This window comes from Tachyglossus aculeatus, chromosome X2 (genome assembly GCF_015852505.1).
Source record: "Tachyglossus aculeatus isolate mTacAcu1 chromosome X2, mTacAcu1.pri, whole genome shotgun sequence".
NCBI classification, from domain to species: Eukaryota; Metazoa; Chordata; class Mammalia; order Monotremata; family Tachyglossidae; genus Tachyglossus; species Tachyglossus aculeatus.
The window spans coordinates 26,210,355-26,229,403 of record NC_052100.1 but is presented as its reverse complement, the minus strand read 5'-3'; the positions used below and the strand labels follow the sequence as shown (position 1 = coordinate 26,229,403).

Genomic DNA, 19,049 nt, shown 5'->3' with positions numbered 1-19,049 from the left:
TCACTTGTCCTCTTCCTCAGGGTATTCAGCATTCTAACTTGAAGCCTCACAGGCTACAGATGTTAAAATAATTGTCAACTGCTTAGACTGGAACACATTAAATGATGGGAAGAGATTTAGCTGAAGCATAGTATTAAAAATTAAAGACATAGTTCTATCCTCTTTGAAGCTGTAACAACCAAAGCAAAGGTTTAAGGCATCCAGTTATCACAATTCCTATCACTGTGCTCTCATGAGTACTGCTTTTCAGAAAAGGCGGCATAAATAACTTCAGGGTATTGGGAAACATGAAGCTTAATGAAATCAAACATGATAAAACAAGGTCAGTGGTTACTCACCTGTGAAAATAGTTCTCCAAGAGTGGATCCAAATCAGTCCATAGCGACTACCCACTTTGGGAGAATAAAGAAGTAAATTTAACTTCTGAAATTTTTCTGTTTGGTAACACTTGCTACTTTCAGTGTGACTTTCTCCTCATTTCAAAGTATTGTACCTTACTAAACCTCACAAAGCAGGGCAAGTTACTACTTCGCAAGTATGAAAGCCACCAACAGAAATGTGTTGAGAACCAAAGCAGCTGAACCTATACAACTGAGGATGTTGATTTTCTAGAATTAGTTTTATGACAAAGTGATTTAGAAAACGAAAGTGTAGACAAGAGGGTACTTTGCAACGGTTTTCCATGAAAGACTAGAATAGTATGAACAAAATGAAAGCAGTTTGTAAAACTAACCTTAACTGTAGCTCGCCCTCATCACCCCCACTTCAATCCAATTACTCACATTCTTCCCCTGTCTGTACGTCCCTTTATCATCATCATTATGGTATTTGTTAAGAACTTACTGTGTGCCCAGAACTGTTCTAAATGCTGGGGTAGAAACAAGTTAAATTAGGTCAGACACAGTCCTTGCCCCAAATGAGGTTCACCGGACTACCCCTTCAAATCAATCAGACCACAGTTGTCTTCTTTTATACCACAGTTGTCCTCTTTCATAACACCATTCCCATCTAAAAATAATAATGATGGAGTTTGTTAGGTACTTACTATGTGCCAGCGCTGGGGCAGATACGAGCAACTCGATTTGGACGTGGGGTTCACATTCTCAATCCCCATTTTAGAGACGAGGTAACTGAGTAATTACTCTATTTATTTATTTATTTTATTTGTACATATCTATTCTATTTATTTTATTTTGTTAGTATGTTTGGTTTTGTTCTCTGTCTCCCCCTTTTAGACTGTGAGCCCACTGTTGGGTAGGGACTGTCTCTATATGTTGCCAATTTGTACTTCCCAAGCGCTTAGTACAGTGCTCTGCACATAGTAAGCGCTCAATAAATACGATTGATGATGAGGCACAGAGGAAGTGAAGTGACTGGCCCAAGCTCACACAGCAGAAATGAGGCGGAGTCAAGATTAGAACCCATGACCTTCTGACTCCTAAGGCCTATGCTCTAGCCACTATGCCATGCATGTCATCTCAACCACCACCTTTCTCTTATATGCACATTGCTTTCATACTCCATTCATCTTTCATTCATTTTTTTCAGTCAGGAACAGCAGTTTTAATTTGATGTTTCCCTCTTGTGACCACTTTAGGTACATTTATGCCTGACTGTCTCTCCTATTTGATTGTACGGTTTCCAAGCTGGGTCCCTACCTTGTACTAGACCCTCTCCCAAGTACCTAGAACAGGCCACTGCTCACAGAAGACACTCAGTAAGTACTATTGAACAGATAAATGAAAGCATTTCAATGAGAACTGGAGAAAGACACTCAAGTTTTAGTATGGTTTACATTATTGCCTCTCCTCACAGATCTAGAGTCAGACTAATTACTACACCAATGAATTCCTCTTGTAGTTCTGGTTTTTAAAAGGATTAACATTGAAACAAACTTTTTTGAAAAGACTCAGAACCAAAAATTGCCATCTTATCAATCAATCAATGGCACTCATTAAGTGTTTACTATGTGCAAAGCACTGTACTAAGTACTTGGGAAAGAACAAAATAACACACAAATTTGCAGCCTACAAGCTTATAGTATGGTTTAAAACAAGGCAGGCATTGGAAACACTTTAATACTGGACTAATTTTACACAAGTCAAAAACATAACCAATGTTTTTTTTTTTTTTAATTTTAAACAATATCCTGCCCAGCGTGATAAATGATGTCCCTCTTATAGGATGCCAACTGTTAGGCAAGTAGAATAAAAGGAAATAACCACAGGTGCTAACTATATGTTCTTCCAAAATACTATTTAAGAAGTTATTCTTTAAAACACTTCACACTGAAGGCCTTTTGCTATTTTTCACGGGCCTTGAAACCATTTCACTGGCAACTGTAAAGAGTTTAGCTTAAAGTGGAAGTCAGAAACGTCTAAAACTGAATCTTTAACAGGGAGTTTTGGCTCAGGGGATTTCTGCTGTCACACTACAACCAGACTGAGCTAACTCTAGATAGCTGCAGGAAAGCCTTAATTTATATGACCCCCTCACACCTTCTCTAGAAGACTTCTGGGTAAGCAAAAGCATTGTGCTTTGGCCCCAGTGGACAGTTGGCCAGAGCCTATTGATAGAGTATACTCAAAAAATACCAATGATTAATTGGTATCAATAATCAATCTGCCCAAGAGGGTTGTCCTGGTAAAAAATAATTTAAAAGATTGGCTTCTGGCAGACTCTGAAAAGAGGTCACCCCCAGCAAACAAGAAGTACGCAGAAAGAACCTGCCTGTAAAATACAGGACCAGACAGACAGGCAGACATTCCAAAAGGAGAACGGCAATCAAGCCGGCTGGCTGGCTTCCCCAGCGCAGGGTAAAAGCAGGATGGATCACAATGGGGCTACCACCACTGGAGGGAATGATCAAGAGTATTTATTGAGTACCTTTGGGTGCAGAGCATTCTACTATGCGCTTGAAAGAATACAATAGCAATAAATAAACTCCCACCTGGAGGATAATTTAGTTATAAATAATTATATGTAATAACTATTTACTACAGATAAATAATTTACAGATAAATTAAAGAGAGATATGAGTAAAGGTGGACATGTGGATAAGTATCAGAATACGTAAATTAATACGTACAAAAGTGCTAACGATAGCTGACTCCTTAACTGTTAAGGGTAGTTCAAAATTGCTGAGGTGCTAGATGCTGAAAACAAATCAGGGAAAGCATCCTGGAGGTGGTGGGATTTCGGGAGGGAGAGGGACAGGGAGAGGGAGTGCGAGAACGCACACACGCGAGCTGTGCTGTGGTACACAAAAATGGGGAGATGGTTCAAAGCAGGAGGATGGGTATGAGCAAGATGTCACAGGTAGGAGAGTCAGGAAAGAGGTTCAGTGAAGTTAGCTTGGAAAGAATGAAGTGTGAATGAATGGTATTTATTGAGCACTTACTGTGTGCAAAGCACTGTATTAAGTCCTTGGGAGAGTATAACAGAGTTGATAGACATGTTCCCTGCCCAAAAGGAGTTTACAGTCTAGAGGAGGAGTTTTTATTGGGAGATGAGAGCCAACAGAGAATTCAAAAGCAGCATGGCCTAGTGAAAACAGCACGGATTTGGGAGTCATGAGACTGAGGTTTTAATCCCAGCTCTACAAACTTGTGTGATCCTGGGAAGACACTTGATTTCTATGGGCCACAGCATTCCCAACTATATAATGGGGATTAAACATCTCTCCTCCTCCTCACTTAGACTGTGAGCCCCATGTAGGACAGAGACTGTGTCTCATCAATCTACACTAAATTTAGCACAATGCTTGGCACACAGTAAGCCCTTAAATAAAACAAAGATGGCATGCATTCAGGGCCATCGATGTGGGAACAGTTGAGTAACAATTGAAGGGGCAAGATGTACGCAAAACACACTTTTCAGAAATGATCTGGGCAGGAGAATGAAATATGTGCTAGAGAGGAGGGAGGGGAGAGAAGTGAGAAGGCCAAAACAGTAGACTAGTCGGGATATGACAAGCAGCTAAACCAATAGAGTTGTCACTTTTTGTTGGAGAGGAAAGGACTAACTCAATAAATGTTGTGGAAAAAATATCAGCAGCAATAAGTGGTGAACAACGTGAAAGTTCAAAGAGAGAGGAGTCATGGGTAGATGAGGTTTCAGAAAATAAGGAGAGACAGCGGGAACCCACATACAGCAAGACACCAAAATCCTAGATCTCAACTAGTGAATTCACAATATTTCTACAGAATGCATTCTGGACCAGACCAATGTTCTACTTAGTTCAGTATTCTGAATCCATCCACGGCAATAAAGGATTTTGGGGGGAGATGCGACTGTTGCCTCATGGTCATGGATGAATCATGTAGTATTCCAAGCCTTCCCTTAACTTTCATGGACTTACCTGTATATGCAATTAACCCTTCCTAAGACTGACATCCCTAACTTTTCCCCCATCTCCATTCCCTCCAATAACACAGTTCTCATCCCTAAATGTGCCCGATGCCTTCTTAAAAAATTAACATCTGCTTGAAAAACTTTTTGAAATCACTTTTTCACCAGCTGCCGAGTGAAAAAGGTCTTCTGTTTTATTTTGAAACTTTCGTCGGTTGGCGTGGGATTTGATGAATCCGATGCTTTCCATGTTCTCCTTGTCTACACCCTCCACATAATCTTTAAACATGCCCTCTATGAGATTTCATCTTTCCAGATAGAAAAACCCCCAAATTTTGAGGCTTTCCTCAAACGAAAACTGCTCCATCCATCTGATTTTGGGGGGTTGCTCTTCTCTGGCTTTATTACATCATTCCTAAAAAGCAGCAACCACTCATTCATACAATCAATCGTATTTACGGATCGCTTACTGTGTGCAAAGCACAATACTAAGCGCTTGGGAGAGTCCAACAATACACAGACACATTCCCTGCTCACACCAAGCTTACAGTCTAGAACAATACAAAATATTCCAAGTGAGGACAATAAATCACTTCACACAGCAGCCTAATTATGTTTTGTGTTCTGTTATGTTTTGGCTTCCTATTGCTATCCCAGGACGATGGCCCAAACCATGGTTGCAACTGCAGTTACCGTGGCTGGAGGGAGTCTATGACAGGAGAAGTTATGATACACAAGTAAAACTCTCCACCATGAACACGAAAGAGAACATGACCGCAGAACAAGATTTCTGAATACAACTTACACAACTACTGAATAAGATGCATGCGCCAGTGACTGTCGGGACTAGGTACTCCTGAAAAACCACTGCCTAAACTGAACGACCTATGGGACATTAGACATCAATCACCTTCACGATTTTAGTTATTTCTCTTCTTCATCTTAGAAACTGGAGAAAACTCTGAAATTCCTCTTTCAATGATCCACTTATTTTGAGATTTTAATATAGTTGATCATTCATCCTTTACCCCTTTAACAAATATTAAATCACGGTTACTTGGCCCGATCCTATTATTGTTTCTTTGTGGTGTTCATTAACCTTGGGCATCTCTGAGGCTAGTGTTCAGGTCAGCAATTTAATTATGAGTCCTTTAGTATAATGCTTCCGATCCCTCTAGATTGTGAGCTTGTTGTGGGCAGGGCACCTGTCTAACCAACTCTATCGCACTGTACTCTCCCGAGCGCTTAGTTCAGTGTCCTGCACATAGTAAGAGCTCAATATATACCACTGACTGATTCGGGGGCAGCGACATGCCGTTGGACCACAGGAAGCTTCAGATTCAACCTGGAATTCTGCCATGTCTCCATTTCAATTTTGCCAGGCATCCAAGAGTATGTTCCCAAACTCACCCATATGGGGTGAAATAAAAATGGCATAATCTGGAACACATGAACCTCAAATTTAAAGGGTTAGGAAAGAAGTGTTCTGAACTACTTGAGATGATAAACCGTCTAAAGATAAGGAATTTTATTTCCTACTGACAGGAGAAGGACGAGTGTTTATGAAATAGTAGCAGTTTCCCAGGCCTGCTTAAACTTTTTGCAGGAAAACAGTCAATTGAAAATGTTCTCTCCAAAGCAAGAACCAATCAGTGCCTCTACAATTTCAAGGTTACATTCTGATGAGGAGAAATCACTGAGGAGAAATCATATTCTAGTACAGCTCACCTTATCCAATGCCGCGTACACTGTTTTTTTCCAATATTCCATTCCACCCAATTGGACCAGTGTTGCCAGAAAAATGTGTTCTAAATCCCTAACAGAGGTTTAACCAAAGTATGGAATGAAAGCACCCATTGTGGAAGAACTGTGAGCCCGTTGCTGGGTAGGGACAGCCTCTATATGTTGCCGGCTTGTACTTCCCAAGCGCTTAGTACAGGGCTCTGCACACAGTAAGTGCTCAATAAATACGAGTGAGTGAATGAATGAATGAAGAATTTTTTTAACGTTGAATTGCATCCCCTCTGAACCGCTGGGCCAGTTTCAGAACCTAGCATTCTAAGGTAGATATTATAAATTCATCTTAAAATAAGGTACATATTCTAAATGCATATTTCTAACAAAACACAAAAATAACCTTTCAGAAATTACCCTGACAAAACGTTCAATTTCAAAATAACCTAGAGGTATATGAAATACAATTTTTCATCCTTGTCTTAAAAGGCACCTTATATTCAAGTGGTAGGTTTTCAAAAGGCTTAAACAGAAACATGAAAATTTAGTCTGATGGTTTGATTTTTTTTTTAGCCACCGCAATAAACCTGCAACTGTAAGAAAACTTGATAACCGTGGGTTAAAATTTCAAATTCCTTGCCCCAAGTTTATCACTAGGTATTTTCCCTTGTTTCAAGCTTTCGGCTCATTACTAAAGACAAGAAACGCAAGAGGCAGAGCCTATTTCCAGTGAAGACATAAGTTCTAAAAATACAAATCCACTCATATTTTTAAGACTGATTCAGCTTTTCTATTATTAAACCTATATTTATACAGTTGTTAGGCAACTCACTGCACTTCAACACCTTTCGTACTTTATTGAATAGTTTAGTAAGGCTGACGCACTACTTCCTGATGGAAAACAGGGTCAAATTCCCCGCTTCCGAGTTCTGCAAGTAATGGATCCAATAATTGTCATCTACAACGCTCCCAAACCAGGATCGGCTGTTCTTGCCTCCTCCAGTTACTCCCCGTTACAGACAAGCAATGGAGAAGCAAATATCATAGCAAATAAATTCTGTCTGAAGAAAAGCAACTGAAACAAGAGACATTTGTCCCCTAAGAACACACTGGCTTAATCCAGACATCCAATCTAGGCCTTTAATGTCAAAACCTGGCATTAGTAAGACGGACAGTACCTCCACCACTTGCGGTTAACAAAACTTATCCCTTAGACGGTAGGGCTAACTGGACTCCTCTCCCCTTCACAGCCCCCTGGAGACACACTTGTCTCTTCTGGGCCATCTCCACCTGCTCTTCCTCCCTTCAGGCTTAGTTAGAGCAGACTCTCCCCAGACTCAGCCACCACTACCACCACCCAGCTCACTGCTGCTGCTCCTCCGGGAGGTGAAGTTCTAAAGCGTCACGGCTGCTTCGTCTGTTCCAAGAAATGGGAAGCAACTAATCGGGTCCCACTTGAAGGAGCCATTGGCCAGGCCTTCATCTCCTCACCCAGGCTCATCACGGCAACTTCTCTGGTTGCTGCCCACTCCGTGGTCTTTAATAATAATTATGGTACTTTTTAAGTGCTTACTATGGGCCAAACCCCATTCAAAGCGCTGGAGTGGATACAAGTTAGTGAGTTTGAATGGTCTTTGTCCTACATATGGGGCTCGCACTCTTAATCCACATCTTACAGATGAGGTAACTGAGGAGCAGAGGAGTTAAGTGACTGGCCTAAGGTCACAAAGCAGAAGGTAGCCAGCGGGAAAGGGAAGAGGACGGGGGGAAGAGGATACAAATTCGCCACCCGCTCAAGCTTATCTCCGTGCTGTGGCCTACTTCACCACCAGGCCGAAATTCACCAAAAAGAATGCTATCGTTTCCATAACTCTCACTCCGTATTCCTTTCGGAGGAAAAAAGGTAGCAAATCTTACCTCTCAGGTTTCTGGGGTGAATCTGTTTAGTCCGAGGCATCTTCCTCTAGTCAGGGGCCTCTTTCTTCTCTTAGAAACAGGGACTAAATCACACCAAGGAGAGGTAGCTCCAGAACACCCATAAAGTATCTCAGTTAATCCACGTGCTGAGAAAGAGAAACAAAGCAAGTATATATTTATTTAGGGGCTGTTTTAACTCGGAAGGGCTCAATCAAATCTTAGGAGAAACCCCTCAAAGATGACCAGCACGGGATTGCTGGTGCCCTCATCTCGAAGGGAGGAGGGTGGTTGCTTGACAATCAGTACCCATGTGATCACAACCAGTAGACCGAAAGCAAGGCAGCCACCGCATATACAGAGGCAGCGGCAGCAACCTCAATGTTCAGAGTTGGTGGGATGACAAAGAGAAAAGAGGAGCAAGAAAAGAAACATAGAAGGTGCAGATGGAAAACCAAGGGGGATACACACCCTGTAAGTGCTCAATAAATACCACTGATTGATAGATGGATGGGAAGCGACCAGTAACGCTGATGGAGGGAGAGGTGGGGGTCTCCCTGACTTTCCTCTGCATCTGTTCTCTATTATCTCTCACAAATCAGAAAGCGAAGGAGGTTAGCAAAGTCTGAAAAGAGGAGACCTGAGGAAATGGAGGAGTCTTCAGGTTTAAGGGCATGGTCACCAGATCTACATGCTGCCCACATATGCAGATCCAGGGAAGGTTTTGTTTTTGGGTTGTTTTTTTCCAGAATCCCAAAGATAAAACATTACCCTAAATACAAAGAGAGGTGTTCAACTTCTGAGCTGTATTTCTGATCTTTCCACTCAATTGATATCTACACCTTGGGCAAGATCACTTTACCGTTTACCTACATCTGAGCTTCCTCATGAGGAAAGGAAGTACAATACCAACCAGCCTCATAAGGATGATGTGGGAATAAACTAATTGTTGTGTTCAAACAATTTAACAGCCTTATAAAAGTACAGTATTACTGAAAGCCTTATGAAAGAGATAGTTAGTGCCTGCATAAAATGATGCCCAAATACCCATATATTATCGCTTAATCCTTCCAGGCTAATCCTCTCACTGGCAGAGGCTTCTTCCACCACTCCTCCAACGGAACTCACAATGTCCACGATCAAAGGATTAACTTATTTTCATAAAATTCCTTGAAAGAGAGCGGGAATATTAAGCACCAGGAGTTATTTTTTCCCCTTTTCCACTTAAGGCAAAAGTCCAAGAGTTAACAACTCATTAGAAACTGAACGTTAGAACTGGATTTGAATCCTATTTCTTCCACCATCTTGTTCTCTAGAAAATGGATAAAGGAAAATGAGCAATCTACTACTCGCAAAATGAATGCATTGTTATGTGCAAATGCTATGAAAAGGGGGTAAGATATAATCATCATCATGTCAAAAATCTTCACCTAGGGAGTCACCAGTCTGGCTACCAATACAAGCTTTTTTCAAATGGATGTATTTCTAGCTGCAGTCTAGACTTTCCTGTAGGCAAGCATTATGTCTACCAGCTACTAATGCATGGTACTTTTCCCAAGCACTTAGTAGAGTGCTCTGCACAGAATAAGTGCTCAACAAATACCAATGATTGACTGACTGATTGAAAGCAAAGACAAGCAGGTGGAAAAGGATGGGCCAGTACCCAGACCCTTGGGTTCAAGGTCCAATTTCATATTTGATATTATCCCCTTCCTTCAGAATTTTACTTTGCTCCATTGTCACGAATTACCATTAACGCTCTTCCCTGGTATGGTGTTTTTACTGCTACCCAAATAGGTTTATAAATCCCATTATAAATGAGTACTTGAGATGAAAACTGATTACCTTAACGATTTTATCCACTTTCCACTTGTGTCCATTACTGGCCTAGATGCTGTAGGATATATGACAGTATTCCAGGTTCCCTGCCCTCTAGGAGCTTACGTCTCTCAAATCCAACCCCAGGCTCTCCGCTCTGTATAGCGTGCTGGACCGCAAAGAATATTTCTGCTACACATTATGGCATTTTAAGACTAGTAACACCGGGTCACAAAACAGCCTTAAAACGATCCTCTCTTTTTAAGTGAGAACTTCCAATCTGCAAGCGGAACAATAAAGGATTCAACATACATGGGTTAGACGTCCAACCCGCGTTAAAATGTTTGAGGGAGAGATGGGCCCTTTTCCATTCCAGCAGCACCCCAGCCTTTTCAAACTACCATCGGCAGCCCCACAGTCGGTTAGAGCCAAACGTAAATAATCCCCCTTGAGAGGAAAAAAGTACTACGTTGAGCAAAATACGAGGCACAATCGAAAAGCGTAGACGGTCGCAAAGGGAAAAAACATGAATGAATGTAGAGGGCGGAGCCTGGGAAAACCCCTCTGCAACGCTGCACTGAACAAAGCGCTTCGCATGCCGAGAAGACGAGGGAATAGGACTGCAACCCGGGACGGACCCGAGACAGGACGCGGAGAGGGGGAAGGGGAAGGAAGGAATGGGAAAGGGGGGGAAAAAGGGAAAGGGAAGGGAGGAGGGAGACAGCATGCAAGCCTCTTTCCCCACCCCCACTCCACTACCGAGAACTCATCACGGACCCACCAGAAACGTAAGCCCCGAACACAACTACAACCCATCTGCACAATCACAACTACTGCAGGCGCCCATCTACAGCCCCTACACAAACGGACCCACACAACCGGCAGGAGACGTGGACTTTAAAGGGGAAGGAAGAACCCTGAGGTTGGAAAGCCGAGGCCTGGTCCTCTATCTCCGCCCGTCCCCCTCCTCCCCCCCCCCCCCGCGCCGCCCCCCCGAAATACGAATGCAGCTGCCACAATATGTTTGCCCACGTTGTATCTCTTTTTCTCTTTTTTTTTTTTTTACCTGATTGGGGAGTCTGCGAGCCCAAGCTGATGAAGAGGGGCAAAGACACTCAGAAGTAGGAAGTGGTCCCCCTCCCCCTGCAAGGTCGGTGGTTGCACTCACACGCAGGAGCCCCCTCCCCCAGCCTAGTTATGCATGCATGTGTGTGTGTGTGTGTGTGTGTGGTGTGTCCCGCCCCCCATCTTCCCTTTCCCTCCTTCCTCTCCCCCCTCCCCCGGCGGGCTGCAGCGTCCCAAACCCCCTCAAACCTGCAACCGCTGCAGCTGCTGATGGCGGCGGCTGGAAGCAGCAACTCGGAATCGCTGGGATCCCTCCTTCACTTGACAACCTCGAACACAAACATGACCTCCCCCTCTTCTTCCTCCTCCTCCTCCTCCTCCCACCCCGGGGCCGTCGCCCCAGCCGCAATATTAACGCCGCCGACCGACCCTCGAACAGTCCGTTGTTGCAATATTAAACAGAAGGAGCGGGGGGGGGGGCAACCAGGGGCACCCTAGAAGGGAGACGATTGCTTTCTTTAATTTTCAAATACGGCACGTCGGCTTGGCGGAAAGGGGGGATGGAGAGCGGGGCGTCTCGGTACAGCGCGGGGGCGTCTCGGTACAGCGCGGGGGCGGCTTCCAGCCCCGGGGAGGGGGGCAGGGATGCCTTGGAGGAGGGGGTTCCAATGGAGGGAGGGGGGTGGGCCCCAGGCTGGATGTAGCAGCCCTTTTGCGGCCTGGGCCGGGGTGACCGGTCCTGGGGGGCCGGATGGGGGGGGGCTGGGGAAGGGGTGACCCCGGGGTCGCCCCCTGCCAATTACAGGGGGGTCGGGGAGGCTCCCCCAGCCGCCGGGAACGTTGTTCTGGGGGGAAGCCCCCCCCCCCCCGTAAAAAGGGAGGGGGGGAGTTGTTTCTCTTTTACCTTCTCTTACTTTCTATTGCAGGCTGTGGGCCGGGCGGGTGACGTCATGGGGTCTCCCGGCCCCGCCCCCTTCCTGGGCTGAATGGGGGGCGGGGCCGGCTGGGGGGGGGGGAGGAGGGGGAAGAGGAGGGGGCACCCCAGGGGGGTTTCCTCCTCCACCCTAGGGGGGGAAGGGAGCACTCATTGTGAAACTTCAAACCCGGGCGATGCTGGAAAAAAATGGCCAAAAAAAAAAAATCCCCCCCCCAGGTCACCAAAGGTCACGGTGATTATTCATTCATCCAGTCAACTCTGCCAACTTGGACTTCCCAAGCGCTTAGTCCTGTGCTCTGCACACAGTAAGCGCTCAATAAATACGATTGATGATGCTCTGCACACAGTAAGCGCTCAATAAATACGATTGATGATGCTGATGATCCAGTCAATCGTGTTCTATCCTACTTATTTTATTTTGTTGGTATGTTTGGTTCTGTTCTCTGCCTCCCCCTTTTAGACTGTGAGCCCACTGTTGGGTAGGGACTGTCTCTATGTGATGCCAATTTGTACTTCCCAAGCGCTTAGTACAGTGCTCTGCACATAGTAAGCGCTCAATAAATACGATTGATTGATTGATTGATTGATTGATTGAGCGCTTACTGTGCGCACAGCACTGGGCTAAGCGCTTGGGAAGTCCAAGTTGGCAACAGATAGAGACGGTCCCTACCCGACAAGGGGCTCCCAGTCTAGAATCAATCAATCAATCGTATTTATTGAGCGCTTACTGTGTGCAGAGCACTGTACTAAGCGCTTGGGAAGTACAAGTCGGCAACACATAAGAGACAGTCCCTACCCAACAGCGGGCTCCCAGTCTAGAAGGGGGAGACGGACAACAAAACGACTTGGGGAGGAGGGGGGGGGGGGAACAGACAGGAGGCTGTATCAATTGATTTACTATCTATCTATTTATTTATTCACTATTTATTTCTGTGACTAGTAAATGAGAAGCATTGCGGCTCAGTGGAAAGAGCCCGGGCTTTGGAGTCAGAGGTCATGGGTTCAAATCCCGGCTCCGCCGCTTGTCAGCCGGGTGGCTTTGGGCAAGTCACTTCTCTGGGCCGCAGTTCCCTCATCTGTAAAATGGGGATTAAGAATAATGATGATGATGATGATGGCATTTATTAAGCGCCTACTATGTGCCAGGCACTGTTCTAAGCGCTGGGGAGGTTACAAGGTGATCAGGTTGTCCCAAGGGGGGCTCACAGTCTTAATCCCCATTTTACAGACTTAATTTTACAGATTAATAATAATAATGATGATGGCATTTGCTAGGCGCTTACTGTGTGCCAAGCACTGTTCTAAGCGCTGGGGGGGCATACAAGGTGATCAGGTTGTCCCACGTGGGGCTCACAGTCTTAATCCCCATTTTACAGATGAGGGAACTGAGGCTCAGAGAAGTGAAGTGACTTGACCAAGGTCACACAGCAATGTGGCAGAGTGGGGATTCGAACCCATGACCTCTGACTCCCAAGCCCGGGCTCTTTCCACTGAGCCACGCTGCTTCTCTGTGATTAAGATTGTGAGCCCCACGTGGGACAACCTGATCACCTTATATCCTTTCCAGCGCTTAGAACAGTGCTTGGCACAGAGTAAGCGCTTAACAAATGCCATTATTATATTATTATTATTATACCGATGCCTGTTTAGATGTCTGCCCCCTTCCCCCTTCTAGACTGTGAGCCCGTTGTTGGCAGGGATTGTCTCGATTTGTGGCTGAATTGTACTTCCCCAGCGCTTAGTACAGTGCTTTGCACGCAGTAAGACCTTCTAGACTGTGAGCCTGTTATTGGGTAGGGACTGTCTCTATCTGTTGCCGATCTGTACTTCCCAAGCGCTTAGTACAATGCTCTGTACACGGTAAGTGCTCAATAAATATGATTGAATGAATGAATGAATGAATAAGTGCTCAATAAAGACACTGAATGAATATTTACTTGTTTTGATGGCTGTTTCCCCCACCCCCTGAGGACAGGGATCGTTGTATTGTACTTCCCAAGCGCTTAGTACAGTGCTCTGCACACAGTAAGCACTCAATAAATACAATTGAATGAAGGAAGGAGCCATAAGGGGGATGTTTGTCCTTGGACAAACTTTAGGGAAACAAAAAGTCACCTTCGGTTCTTTCCTTTCGTTTCCGTAAATATATTTACGGGGCTCGTCGCTTATTTTTTTTTTTCCTAATTCAGGAGATTGCCTCTCCTTATTGCTGTATTGTACTTTCCCAAGCGCTTAGTACAGTGCTCTGCACGCAGTAAGCGCTCAATAAATACAATTGAATGAAAATGTCTAAGTGCTCTGGTGTGGCGCTCCCACTGCTGAACTGTGACAGCTTGCCATCTGGGCACACTTTTGTACTTTCCCAAGCGTTTAGTACAGAGCTCTGCACGCAGTAAGCGCTCAATACATACGATTGAATGAAAATGTCTAAATGCTCCGGGATGGGGCATCCAATGCTGAACTGTGACAGCCTGCCATCTGCGCACACTTGGACATTTTGGTCCCCTACAGACTCCACAAAGAATCAATCAATCAATCGTATTTATTGCGCGCTTACTGTGTGCAGAGCACTGTACTAAGCACTTGGGAAGTACAAGTTGGCAACATATAGAGACGGTCCCTACCCAACAGTGGATTCACAATCTAGAAGGGGGAGACAGAGAACAAAACATATTAACAAAATAAAATAGAATAGCTATGTACAAGTAAAATAAATAAATAAAAAAGAAGAGGCTTTCCCAGGACGGGTTGATTCCCCTCCTCCCAGAATCCATGTGAGCAATGAGACACTTGAAGAACCAGAAACGATCACTCCAAAGAGACTTTTTAGCCTTATGTTGACTCTTTGTACCTGCTCTACAACTGCAGATTAGTTTTAGTCACATACGTTTTCGGGTCCTTCACTCAATAAATAGCCAAGAAAAGTGTATTGACTGCATGCATTTGAAAGCAAAATTTTAAAAAGAAAAAAAAAGGAAAAAAAATGCTTCAGCCTGTGTTTATACAGACAAAGATTTGAAGATGACTAAAAAGCATAGCCCATTCAACTATTTTTGGGGGGAATTTGAAACAAACTCTAAACTAGTCTAACCCTGCTAATAGCAATTAACAGATGACACATCCTTCCCTTCATTCCCAAGCAATTTCGGTCCCATTTATTTATATATCTGAATTGGCCTTATTTTTACGAAACACAAACAAAGCTAAATAGTTCAAGGAACAAAAGAGCATCACATTAGAATAAACATTTGTGAAGTGTGAAGACGGTACTCTAAATAAATGGTCTCAGAAAGTAAAGATTTAAATGGTCGACTGTACCGCCTATTTTAAGTGGATAAACCCTGAATGGACTCATCGTATACTTACGTGCACTGGGGAACAAGATGATCCAGTGTGTAATCTAGTCTCATCATTTTATGAGACTTTTGTATTTATTTCCTTATTCATTCTCTTGTATTTACAACCTTCCAATTACAATGAAATAACTTTCACATTTAATTTGATGCTACTAAGGCCTGAAGCTTTTTAAACCATTAAAATGAATTAATTTTGCCTCTAGGAAATTGATGTAAGCATCCTGTACTAGCACTTCTTTTTTTTTTTTAGGGGAAACACGTTTCGATATTTCTACCAGGTTTTGGCATACGTATTTGGTAGGTATTTTGAAATTTAACTTGAGTTTCCCCTACCTACCTGTCAAGTTTCCAATTCTGTATTTAAATGCTTTTTTCCAGTCATATGAGCACAAGAAAACTCAACTAAGTAAGCATCCAATTAGATGTGGGGGCCAAAAAAACAGGTAAAGCAAATTTTCCTCCAATTCCAACCCCAGCCCCACCTTAGAAACCCAAAATGGAAAATTTTTTAAGTGAATCCCGAGTTCCACCGAAATTACAATATACCCGGCCAAACAGAAAACGAAGGAAGCCAAGCGTGGTCATAGGAGGCAAGTGGTGGTAGATCGCCGGAGGGGCATTTAATTTTATTTATTATATCTGTAATTGTTTATACTGATGTCTGTCTCCCCCCTCTCTACACTGTGAGCTCATTCTGGGCAAGGACTGTCTCTCTTTATTGCTGTATTGTACTTTCCCAAGCGCTTAGTACAGTGCTCTGCACACAGTTAAGCGCTCAATAACTACGACAGAATGAATGAATTTCTAATATGGGGAATGATTTCACAATCCATAAAAGCGGTTCAGTGCGCTTTGAGATCGGTGGGGGGGGTGGGGGGGGCGGTACCAGCTGTAGGGAAGGTTATCCTCATCAGTTACAAGAGGCTAGAACGATCTTTGTATTACTACTACTACTAATAATAATAGTGGTATTTATTATGTGTTTCCTGTGTGCCAGGCACTGCACTAAGCGCTGGGGTGGATACAAGCAAACTGGGTTCCTGTCCCATGTGGGGCTCACAGTCTCAATCCCCATTTTACAGATGAGGTCGCTGAGGCCCAGATAATAGCAACAATAATAATAATAATAATAACTAATAATAGTATGTGTTAAGCGCTTATTATGTGCTAAGCAGTGTTCCAAGCACTGGGGTAGATACAAGGTGATCAGCTTGTCCCACGAGGGGCTCACAGTCTTAATCCCCATTTCACAGATGAGGTAACTGTGGCCCAGAGAAGCAAAGTGACTTGCTCAAGGTCACACAGCAGACAAGTGGTGGAGTCGGGATTAGAACCCACGACCTTTGTCTCACAGGCCGGTGCTCTAGCCACTACGCCATGCCGCCGAATCCCCGTTGTTGGGTAGGGACTGTCTCTACCTGTGGCCGAACTGTACTTTCCAAGCGCTCAGTACAGTCCTCTGCGCTCACTAAATACGAGTGAACGAACGAATGAGTATTTATCGAGCGCTTAGTGGGCGCAATGCACTGTACCAGGCGCTTGGGAGAGTAGACTATAGCATCCAACACATTCCCTGCCCGCAACAAGCTCCCAGTCTAGTGCAACTTGGCCTGTTTAGGTGCCCTGACTGACCTGTAATGGCCTGGTTTTTTTTTTTCCTCCTTTTTCATTCATTCAATCGTATTTATTGAGCGCTTACTGTGCGCAGAGCACTGTACTAAGCCCTTGGAAAGTCCAATTCGACAACAGAGACGGTCCCTGCCCAACAACCTCCCCAGCGCTTAAAAGAAGCAGCGTGACTCAGTGGAAAGAGCCCGGGCTTTGGAGTCGGAGCCATGGGTTCGAATCCCGACTCCACCAACGGTCAACTGGGTGACTTTGGGCAAGTCGCTTCACTTCTTTGGGCCTCAGCCACCTCATCTGTAAAATGGGGATGAAGACTGGGAGCCCCCCGTGGGACCACCTGATCACCTAGAAGCAGCGTGGCTCGGTGGAAAGAGCCCGGCCTTTGGAGTCAGAGGTCATGGGTTCGAATCCCGGCTCCGCCACATGTCTGCTGTGTGACCTTGGGCAAGTCACTTAACTTCTCTGAGCCTCAGCCACCTCATCTGTAAAATGGGGATGAAGACTGGGAGCCCCCCGTGGGACCACCTGATCACCTAGAAGCAGCGTGGCTCAGTGGAAAGAGCCCGGCCTTTGGAGTCGGAGGTCATGGGTTCGAATCCCGGCTCCGCCACGTCTGCTGTGCGACCTTGGGCAAGTCACTTCACTTCTCTGAGCCTCAGTTACCTCATCTGTAAAATGGGGATTAAGACTGTGACTGTGACACAACCTGATCACTTTGTATCCCCCCAAGCGCTCAGAACGGTGCTTTGCACATAGTAAGCGCTTAACAAATGCCACCATGAATTAATTAATTAACAACGGGCTCACAGTCTAGAAGGGGGGAGACGGCCAAGAAAACCAAACAAGTGGTTTTCTTGTTTGAGGCCCTCCCGGGCCTCGCCCCCGATGCAGCGTTGCAGCGATGCAGGAGAGCAAACTACCGCTCCGAGGCTCGCAATCCCCCCTGCTAAGGCCCCTCCGGATTGCAGGAGCTCCGGGGCTGGTGCAGCTGCTTGACACGGAGATCCCGGAGGTTCCTCCTCGCCGCCACTGGCGGGTCACACACGCCCTGTCCCCTCCTCCTTCCCCCTGCTCTCTGGGTTTTCCCGTTCATCAGCTTAATCCCCTCCTCCTCCTCCTCCTCCTCCTCCTCCTGACAAAACCTTCAACGCACATGCTAACTCTTCCCCCCTTCCCTAGCCCCCTCCAAAGCCGGTTCCCCAACAAAGAGTAAAAGGGGGGGGGAAAAAAAAATTAAACTTACCCCAACTGAGTTGCCAAGTCTTGGCCAAGGCTTCCGGGGTTTTAACTTTTCATTTTAAAAACGACAAAAGGAGAAACCCAAAAAGCTTCCTAGGTTGGAAGTGGGCGTGAGAGGAAATGCAAGGGGGAGGTGCTTCATTCCCTGGGCCGCTTCTGCTCCCCCCTGCTCTGGCCCTTGCCTGCTGGGGCTTTGATGTTATCTGCTGCACCGCCTACATGGGTTTACAACATCAGCTCTGTGTCCCTATGTAGGATAGACATGTGTTTGGCGATTATTGAGTCCTTTCTTAGAGAAGAAATCAGGTGGTTAAGGAATCCTTCTTCACTCGCCACAGAATGAAGGAAGGAAGGAATAGCATTGAGTAACGACTTGCCTTTGTTATCTGCCCGGGAGAATTTGTAATCTTTATAGGATGGCTGGTGTCTTGTCTTCACAGAATTACAGGGGCTTGAAGTAGAAGGACCTATTAAAATCACATTTCCGGCTTTCCTCACCTCCCCTCCTCATTTTCCTGGCCTCCCAGAATCCAAATATCCTAGACTGTTTCTCAGGGTTTTGATACAGTTTTAAATATATCGTCTAGGGGGGGACACTGCAAGCACTTCCCCTCTATAAGGTCCTTGTGGGCAGGAGACATGTCTACCAAATCAGCTATAGTCTATTCTCCCAAGCGTTTAGTACAGTGCTCTGCACGCAGTAAGCGCTCAATAAATACAGTTGCCCATTTGATCGATTCCCTTCACAGCCCATCTTACAAGTTAAAGGTAGAGCCATAGGATCATTTCTCCTAATGCACACGTTTGTCATTTTTTAAGGTTTTCGGGAAGTTGCTCTTGACGCTATCTTGGATTCAGCAAAAACTATAAATTTCACATAGAAGATTATCACTTTCAAGAGATGATTATACATCACTCTCCATCATCTGCCGGGACAAAAGATATCCCTCTTGCTGATTAGGCAAAAAGAAGTGGTGCACTGAATGGATTTAGCTGAAACAGAGGAGTAA

General features: G+C 44.9%; 1 protein-coding gene across 5 annotated transcripts in view; it reads right to left on the bottom strand.

The window, feature by feature from the left end:
* HIVEP1 (HIVEP zinc finger 1) overlaps positions 1–18,116 on the bottom strand; it is a 152,184-nt gene extending 134,068 nt beyond the window's left edge. For 2 of the 5 annotated variants that reach the window (XM_038770777.1, XM_038770781.1), the window contains exons 1-2: positions 9,844–9,953; positions 8,002–8,147 (exon numbers count right to left, since the gene is read on the bottom strand). In XM_038770777.1, the coding sequence (XP_038626705.1) occupies positions 8,002–8,041 (40 nt within the window). In that variant the 5' untranslated portion in view covers positions 8,042–8,147; positions 9,844–9,953. Of the gene's footprint in view, positions 1–8,001; positions 8,148–9,843; positions 9,954–11,130; positions 11,196–11,785; positions 11,825–18,043 lie in introns of those variants that run through there. The other 3 variants (XM_038770779.1, XM_038770778.1, XM_038770780.1) reach the window with 3 other exon arrangements.
* Between the last annotated feature and the right edge of the window lie 933 nt (positions 18,117–19,049).